The 7,253-nt window shown below is 64.3% G+C and overlaps 2 protein-coding genes across 2 annotated transcripts; both read right to left on the bottom strand.

The window, feature by feature from the left end:
- Positions 1–2,283: 2,283 nt before the first annotated feature.
- On the bottom strand, positions 2,284–3,288 carry LOC128947955 (platelet-activating factor receptor-like). Its single transcript, XM_054292479.1, has one exon. It carries the CDS (start codon positions 3,286–3,288, stop codon positions 2,284–2,286), a length of 1,005 nt encoding a protein of 334 aa, XP_054148454.1.
- A 1,899-nt stretch (positions 3,289–5,187) lies between these two features.
- TMEM35B (transmembrane protein 35B) lies at positions 5,188–6,832 on the bottom strand. Its single transcript, XM_054292535.1, has 3 exons — positions 6,696–6,832; positions 5,753–5,933; positions 5,188–5,658 (listed from the first exon to the last, which is right to left on the bottom strand). Exons 1-3 carry the CDS (start codon positions 6,801–6,803, stop codon positions 5,528–5,530), a joined length of 420 nt encoding a protein of 139 aa, XP_054148510.1. The 5' UTR covers positions 6,804–6,832; the 3' UTR covers positions 5,188–5,527.
- Positions 6,833–7,253: the final 421 nt, after the last annotated feature.

Raw genomic sequence — 7,253 nt, 5'->3', positions numbered from 1 at the left:
GGCCACCCCGCCGCTGCCTGCCCGCTGAGCCACTCACACCACACCCTGTAATTTGATCATAATTATAATAATAATAATTACAGCGAGCGCGGGCTGGAAGTGCAGGAACAATAACCTGGGTAACGCCCTGCACGGTGGCGGGAGCAGCGTGGTGGCACAGGCTCCATCCTGGTGCCAAGCTGAGCCCAGAACACCTCACCAGGCCCTGCCCTGTGCATGAGGGGACATGGCCCAAATGAGTGTCCTAAGTGTGTTTTTTATCAGTGCTGTCCATGTCCCGGTGCTGTGATTCAAGCACCAAGGTCTTCCCACTGAACAGGGCACCCTGGCAGTGCCAGAGCTGGAGCTGGGGCTGTCCCCACTCCTGGTGTGCAGAGAGCCCCCCAAAAGTCCTGGTGCCCCCAGGAAGGGATCTCCAGTCCCAAAGCCCGCCAGGCCCTGCAGCATCCTGCATTGCTGACACTGCTGCTCCTGCTGCAGGCGGGGAGCAGAGCTCTGCCCCCTCCTTCAGCAGTTATATAAAAGGATTAAAATTTAATAGGAACTTCAAAAGGGGAAGAACTGGGTGGTCGAAGGCAGCTGGCCTGGGGCCGGGTGTGGAGCTGAGGCACCTTGGGACACGTCCCAGCTCTGCTGAGCAGCAGCACTGCGGCACATGGAGGCATCATCCAGCCCAGCCATGGGGGCACAGTGCCCAGGCAGCACGGGCAGCACGGGCACCCCATGAACCCACACTGGCTTCACTGAGCCATGCTGTCCCTGGGTCACAGTGGTGCCCAGAGTCCCCATTCCCCAGGGTCCGGCCTTGCCCAGCACCTCCTCTCTCTGCTGGCATCCAGGCAGCCTTTAATGATTGACCACCCACTGGCACAGCATCACCCACCCGTCCTGGTGCCCACTGCCACCCTGCCCATCCCATCCCGTGCCAGCTGTCCCCAGACATCTCATCCCCTCACATTTCCTTCCATGCACGTGGGTTGGAGTGTGCTGGAGAGCAGCCCTGTGCTGGGGGAGCAACACCCCGAGCTGGGGGGCAGCTGATGCACCCCTGGCCCCCCAGCACACCCAGAACCCCCCTGACTGCACAGCAGCGGCTCTGCCCTCCCGCCCGTGCAGCACCGGGGCTGTGCTGGCAGCAGGAACGAGCCAGGGCTGGGAAAACACCATCTCCCGCCCACACACCGCCCACGGCCGGCCCCGAGCCCGCTCCGCCGCCCCCGCCGCGCCGGGGCTCACGGAACGGGGGCGGCGGGTGCGGGGTGGGGGCAGCGCCCAGCACGGCCGCCCCCGCATGGGCAGGGGATGGGGCTGGGAACGGGGCAGGGGGCGCGGGTCAGCAGCTCCTGGTGTAGTATCCACCCTGGGACAGGGTCCTGCTGTAAGAGCGGGGCTGGGCAGGGAATAGGGCAGGGAATGGGGCTGGGAACGGGGCAGGGGGCGCGGGTCAGCAGCCCCCGGTGCAATACCCACCCTGGGACAGGGTCCTGCTGCAGGAGCAGGGCTGGGCTGAGGGCCAGCGTTACCCCATATCCAGCCCTCCCCAGGGCACAGAAACCTCTCGGCGAGGGGCCAGCAAAGGAGCCTTTGGTTCGTTCATTTTTAATCCTGGCCAAGAGCAGGAGGGGCGCAGGCGTGAGGCTTAGGGACATTGCAGGACAGGATAGGGGGACTCAAACAGCCCCCTCAGCAGCCCAGCTGATGCCATGGGGGTCTTGGGTCAGCATGTCCCTGCAGGATGGAGACCCCCGGGAGATGACAGCAACCACTGAGCATCCCTCTCCATTCTACCTTCTCACATCCCACTGTGGCTCAGCTCCCATCGCTGGGTGAGTCCCTCTCACAGTGCCAGTGTCATTGTCCTAGTGCCAATGCTGCTCTCCCAGCGGCAGTGCTGCCCTCCCAGTGCCACTCTTGCAGTGCCAGTGCCAGTGTCCCAGCGCCAGTGGCACCCTCCCAGTGCCAGGGCTGCTCTCCCAGTGCTGCTCTCCCAGTGCCAGTGCCGCTCTCCCACTGCCATTGCCACCCTCCCAGTGCCAGTGCCACCCTCCCAGTGCCAGTGCCACCCTGCCGGTGCCTGCAATGCGGGGGGCAGGATCTATGCTCCAGCAGGAGCTGCCGGAGCGTGGGAACGCACAGAGAGCAGAGCGGGGTGGGAGGAGGGGAGCGCACGAAGCCGGAGCTCCCCCCACGCTGCTCCCGATCCCTCACCTGGCAACAGGGACCGGGTCCCAGCGGGAATGTGGCACCGGGGCCCGCGGGGGCAGGACCGTGGTGCCCATCCCTCTAGGAGGAGGTGAAGGAGGATGCTCGGGCACCGGGAGCTGGCCCAGGCGGGGCCGGAGGGGGCAGCGGGAAGCACCGGCCGATCTTGCGCAGGGTGCGGTGCAGGTCAGCGCGGAAACGCCGGATGGAGAAGCAGTAGATGACGGGGTCCAGGCAGCTGTTGAGGCTGAGCAGGGCCACGCTCAGCGTGTGCAGCACATCCAGGGTGTCCGGGGGGGCACAGAGAGGGGCAGAGGGCCGGCTCCCCACCCAAGGGGCCAGCGTCAGGTGGTAGGGGGCCACACAGACCACAAAGACCAGCAGCATCCCCAGCACCATGGCACGGGCCTGCTGCCGGTGCGAGCCTGGCGAGGCAGCAGCGGGCACCGAGAGCGCCCTGGCGATGGAGGCGTAGGTGCCCAGCACCACCAGGAAGGCGGCAGAGAAGAACCCCACCATGGCGTAGGCATAGCCCCGCTGCCGCCCGTGCTGCTCGAAGCAGGCGGTGGTCCCGGCGGCCGTGGGGAAGGTCTGGTGGGTGGCCAGGGTGGGCACGGCACAGCCCAGCCCCAGCAGCCAGGCCAGGGCACAGGCCAGGGCGGCACCGCGGGGCCCCGGCAGCGGCAGCAGCCGGCGCGCCGCCCGCACCGCGCAGAACCGGTTGAAGCTGATAAGAGCCATGAAGGTGATGGCGCTGTAGGTCGCCAGGTAGTAGGCGGCCCCTGCCAGGCGACAGGTGGCCTCCGAGAGGAGCCAGTCCCCCCCAGCCAGGTAGTAGTGGATCCAGAGGGGAAGGGTGAGGTTGAAGAGGATGTCAGCCAGCGTGAGGTTGATGAGGTAGATGCGGATGGCCTTCCTCACCTTGCCGCTCTGCAGGAAGACCAGCAACGCCACCAGGTTGCCCGGCAGCCCCACGCACAGCACCAGGCAGTAGGTGATGGGCACCAGCACGAACTGCACCGGGTTGTTGGGCACGCACTCTTCAGGGTGTTCCACCAGCAGCGTTCCTGGCACTGAGCTGTTCATCCCTGGCTCCTGCAAAGATGGGGACAGTCTGTGGCAACCCTTGGGGACAGGGGAGGGACATTGACCAGGACAGGATGGCCTCTCTGGCTGGCACTGCTGGGCACTGAAGGCAGAGCCATGTGGGAATGCCATAGTGTGCTGGAAGGGCTCAGCTCACACAGGAGAGGAGGAGACCCCAGCTCTGTCCCCACACACAACAAGGGAGCCTAGAGGCCGCTGTCAACTGCCCATCCATAGCTCCCAGGGAGTGGCAGGCACAGCTGCAGCACAGCCAGGGGACAGAGCTGCAGCCCGAGGCACCCGAAGGTGCCACACTGGCTCCAGTCAGCAGCTGCAGGGCTTAACACCTCCCACACAGCACGTGCCTGTGGGGCCACCCACCCCAGCCCTCCGCCAGCACCCCAAATTCCCCATGGAGCCAGGCATGAGGAAGTCACTGACTGGCTCAGCAAGCTCCAGAGTGCAGAAACCCAGGTAGGGACAGGGAGTACAAACACAGGGCCAGAATCCCCCCACGCCCCCCAGTCCTGCACAGCAGGGTCTGCCTCTGGTCCTGGCCATGGGAAAGCACACTGTGCTGCAGTGGCTGTATCCAGGGCTGCAGTTACTTCACCTCCCATCACTGCCTGCCCACACCTCGCCAACGAAGGCACTGAGTCACCAGCTGGTGTTTTCCAGCACAGCAGGGCTGGATTCGGCACGCACAGCACCCAGCCCCGGGCTGAGGAGCAGAAAGCACGAGCTGCCGAGCCTGGGGGACCTGAGTCTGAATCCCTCAGGGGTCCCCTTTCCCTCCTCCTTCCCCATCACACACACAGGGAATGCTCCATCTCACCCACACCACGGTTGTTACTCACCTCGTCGGGTCAGGCAGGAGCGGCTCCGTCCCCTCTGGCTGCTCCTCACTGTGACCCAGCCAGGCTAGGGACGGCTTTAAGCGCTGGGGGAGGCAGGGGCTGCCTGACCCCCACCCACCATCCCAAACCCCCCTGTGTTAGTGCCTGTGGGACAGCAGCTGGAGCGGGGAGAGCACCTGTGTGTGTATGTAATGGGGAATTCCCTGCTGGAGCCACCCTAAGACCCCCTGCGCCGGCTGACGGGGCTGGGGGCATGTGGGAGTGGCCAGAACCCCCCTCCCGTGCCCCCAGCCTCATCTCATTCCAGTTCCCAGGGCCCTTCTCCCACCCACGCCTGCATGAAAGCAGCACAGGGTCAAGTTTCTGCAGCCGGCAGCTGGGGAGAAGAGGGATGCCCCAAAGGGATCAAAGCAGGAATCTGCCTCCTCCTGCCTCTTTTGTTGGCTTCAAAGCTGGCTTTAAGGGGAGCAGCCCTGCAGGCCCCCTCCAAGATCTGTGAGCATCTGAGTCGCTGCTTTGTGTGGCCCTGAAGTTTGTGTGTGCTCCTTTGGGACACCAAAGATGTCACCCTGAGGTAGGTGACACTTAAAATCAGGTCTCACCAGGGGTACAGGGGTGTCTTACACCCCTTGTACATCCCAACAGCCAGACTCCCCACACAGCCCCCTTGTTGGGAGACATTTCAGGTGAGCTGTGGCTCATCCTGAGCGTGCTGTGCCCATCTGGGGTGGCAGAGGGCAGCTCCCTGTGGGAGCAAGATCCACAAAAAGCACATGCCTGTCTGGGCATTTGCTCCTGTCACTGCCTGGGTGTGCAGCAAGGGGCCTGGCACATTGTTGGGTGGCTGAGGGATCCCACCCCAGATGGACTCTCCCCACTGTCCCTATTCCTCTGTGCCAGCTCCTGCACCAGCTCCCACATGTCCCCAGGCCTTGTGTCCAGGCATTGTCCCTAGGGACTGGGTCCTCCAGCCCCAGGACATCTCCTCAGCCCCCGAGGCTCAGCATGGGGGGAAGGCAGAAATAAACAGGGAGGCAAAACATGAAAAACAAGAGATTTTATTCCAGAATTTGAAAGAGAGCAGAGCCAGCCCCTGCTTAGTGTGGCCAAACACTGGAAAGAGCCGGACACCTTGTGCGAGTTCAGCAGTGCCACAGCAGTGCCGCAGCAGTGTCACCATGCTGCCATGGCCACCGTCCCACAGCACCAGCCCAGGTCCCACATGGTGGGGACAACCAGCACCGGAGTCACGGGCAGAGGCAGGAGAGGACACACTGTGTCTCATCAGCAAGGATGCGACGTCGTCCCTGAAAACACCATACAGGCGTTGCTCCCCAGCAGTCGAGCCGTTTGTCCTTCCCGTCTGTCCTTCCCGCCTCTCGTCACTCGAACTTGGGCCGGGGGGCAGCTGGGTACCCACGGATGTTGAGCAGCAGGAGGAGGCCAAGGGACAGGGTGGCCGGGGCACACATGGCCAGCGGCTCCTGCAGCGCCAGCAGGGTGTAGATGGCACCTGGGCAGGGAGCAGAGCACAGGAATGGGGGTCTCTGGCTGGCCAAGGGTGTCCCCAGACCCACGATGGGCAGTGGGTGCCCTCTGGCTCTCACCGATCATGATGACGCTGAGGGTGAAGTTGCTGATCTCCTGCAGCAGCTGGGGCCCAAATGCCAGCAACAGCCCGGCCGTCACCTCCACCCAGCCCACGGCCGCCAGGTACCCGCCCGGCTCCGGCACAAAGCCCAGGTCCTTCAGGGGAAACACCTTGGCAAAACGCACGAACTCCGATGCCTGGGAAGGGTGGGAGAGGGGTGAGGCAGCCCTGAGCCTGGGGTTGAGGAAATACAACCCCATCCAGTGTGTCTGCTCTGCCCTGCCCTGCCTTCCTAAGGGGATCAGCTCTGCATCCTAAATAACCACACAGCCTAAGGGGATCAGCCCTGCACTCCAAGGGATTCTGGGCTGACTCACAATGAAAGGTTCAGCCTTGCACCCAAAGTGCTCCACCCTGAACCCCTGTACTCACGACCTGCTCATTCTTACCCAAGGCTCAGCCTTGCACCACAACAGGATCAGCCCTGAAGGTTTCCCCTGGAGCTCAGCCCTGCACCCCAACCTGCTCCTCTCCTTTCCCCTGGAGCTCAGCCCTGCACCCCAACCTGCTCCTCTCCTTTCCCCTGGAGCTCAGCCCTGCACCCCAACCTGTTCCTCTCCTTTCCCCTGGAGCTCAGCCTTGCACCCCAACCTGTTCCTTTCCTTTCCCCTGGAGCTCAGCCTTGCACCCCAACCTGTTCCTTTCCTTTCCCCTGGAGCTCAGCCCTGCACCCCAACCTGTTCCTTTCCTTTCCCTGAGGCTCAGCCCTGCACCCCAACCTGTTCCTTTCCTTTCTCCCGGAGCCCAGCCCTGCACCCCAACCTGTTCCTTTCCTTTCCCCGGGGCTCAGCCCTGCACACCGAAGTGCTCTTTGCTCTTTGCTCTGCCCCCATCCAGCTCATTCCCCCCGGGCTCGGCCCTGCGGCCCCCGAGCCCGCCGAGCCCGCGGCCGCGCTCACCATGTGCCGGTGCAGGTCGGCAGAGGGCCAGTCCGAGACCTTCAGGACGCCCGTGAGGAAGAAGAAGATGCCAAGCAGGACACGGAGGGCGGTGAAGGCCGCCGCCATGGCGGGACGGGCGGGCCCGGGGGCGGAGCGGGGCGGAGCGGCCCGGCCCCGTTCACAATCCGGCCCCGTTCCCAGCCTGGCCCCGATCCCAGCCCGGCTCGCTCCGCTCCCTGTTCGCTTAAGCCCGGCCCAGCCCCGCAGGTTCACGGACCCCCTCACCCTCGAGTGCTGCCGGGGCAGAGGATGCTCAGATGTGCAGCGTCACCTCCCAAGCTGTGACAAATCCTCCCACAGAAACAGAGCCGGAGGAAAAAGGGAACCCCCCTCCCCCTCCCACCCCACAATAAATCCCACAGCCAGGGGGTTCGGGGACTCTGTGAGCAGCTGTGATCCATGGCAGCATCTGGGTGCGAGGGGCTGCGGGGACCGATGGCAGGGAGGGCACGGGCAGTGCTGGGCACAGCTGCGGAGCGGGTAGGAGCCCATGGAGCGGGCAGGAGCCCGTGGAGC

This window comes from Melozone crissalis, unplaced genomic scaffold (genome assembly GCF_028551555.1).
Source record: "Melozone crissalis strain CALT ecotype California unplaced genomic scaffold, PUWL_Pcris_2 ptg000111l_1, whole genome shotgun sequence".
Classification (NCBI taxonomy): Eukaryota; Metazoa; Chordata; class Aves; order Passeriformes; family Passerellidae; genus Melozone; species Melozone crissalis.
The sequence above is the reverse complement of the archived record's forward strand: the minus strand, read 5'-3'. Positions and strand labels throughout refer to the sequence as shown.

What these genes read in the sequence shown, in the direction of transcription:
- LOC128947955 (XM_054292479.1), bottom strand. Translation starts at nt 3,288, where the DNA reads ATGAACAGCTCAGTGCCAGGAACGCTGCTGGTGGAACACCCTGAAGAG.
- TMEM35B (XM_054292535.1), bottom strand. Translation starts at nt 6,803, where the DNA reads ATGGCGGCGGCCTTCACCGCCCTCCGTGTCCTGCTTGGCATCTTCTTC. An exon ending in CCGACCTGCACCGGCACATG is followed by an intron (nt 5,934 to 6,695) that starts GTGAGCGCGGCC and finishes CACCCTTCCCAG; the next exon opens with GCATCGGAGTTCGTGCGTTT. An exon ending in CCTCAGCGTCATCATGATCG is followed by an intron (nt 5,659 to 5,752) that starts GTGAGAGCCAGA and finishes CTCCCTGCCCAG; the next exon opens with GTGCCATCTACACCCTGCTG.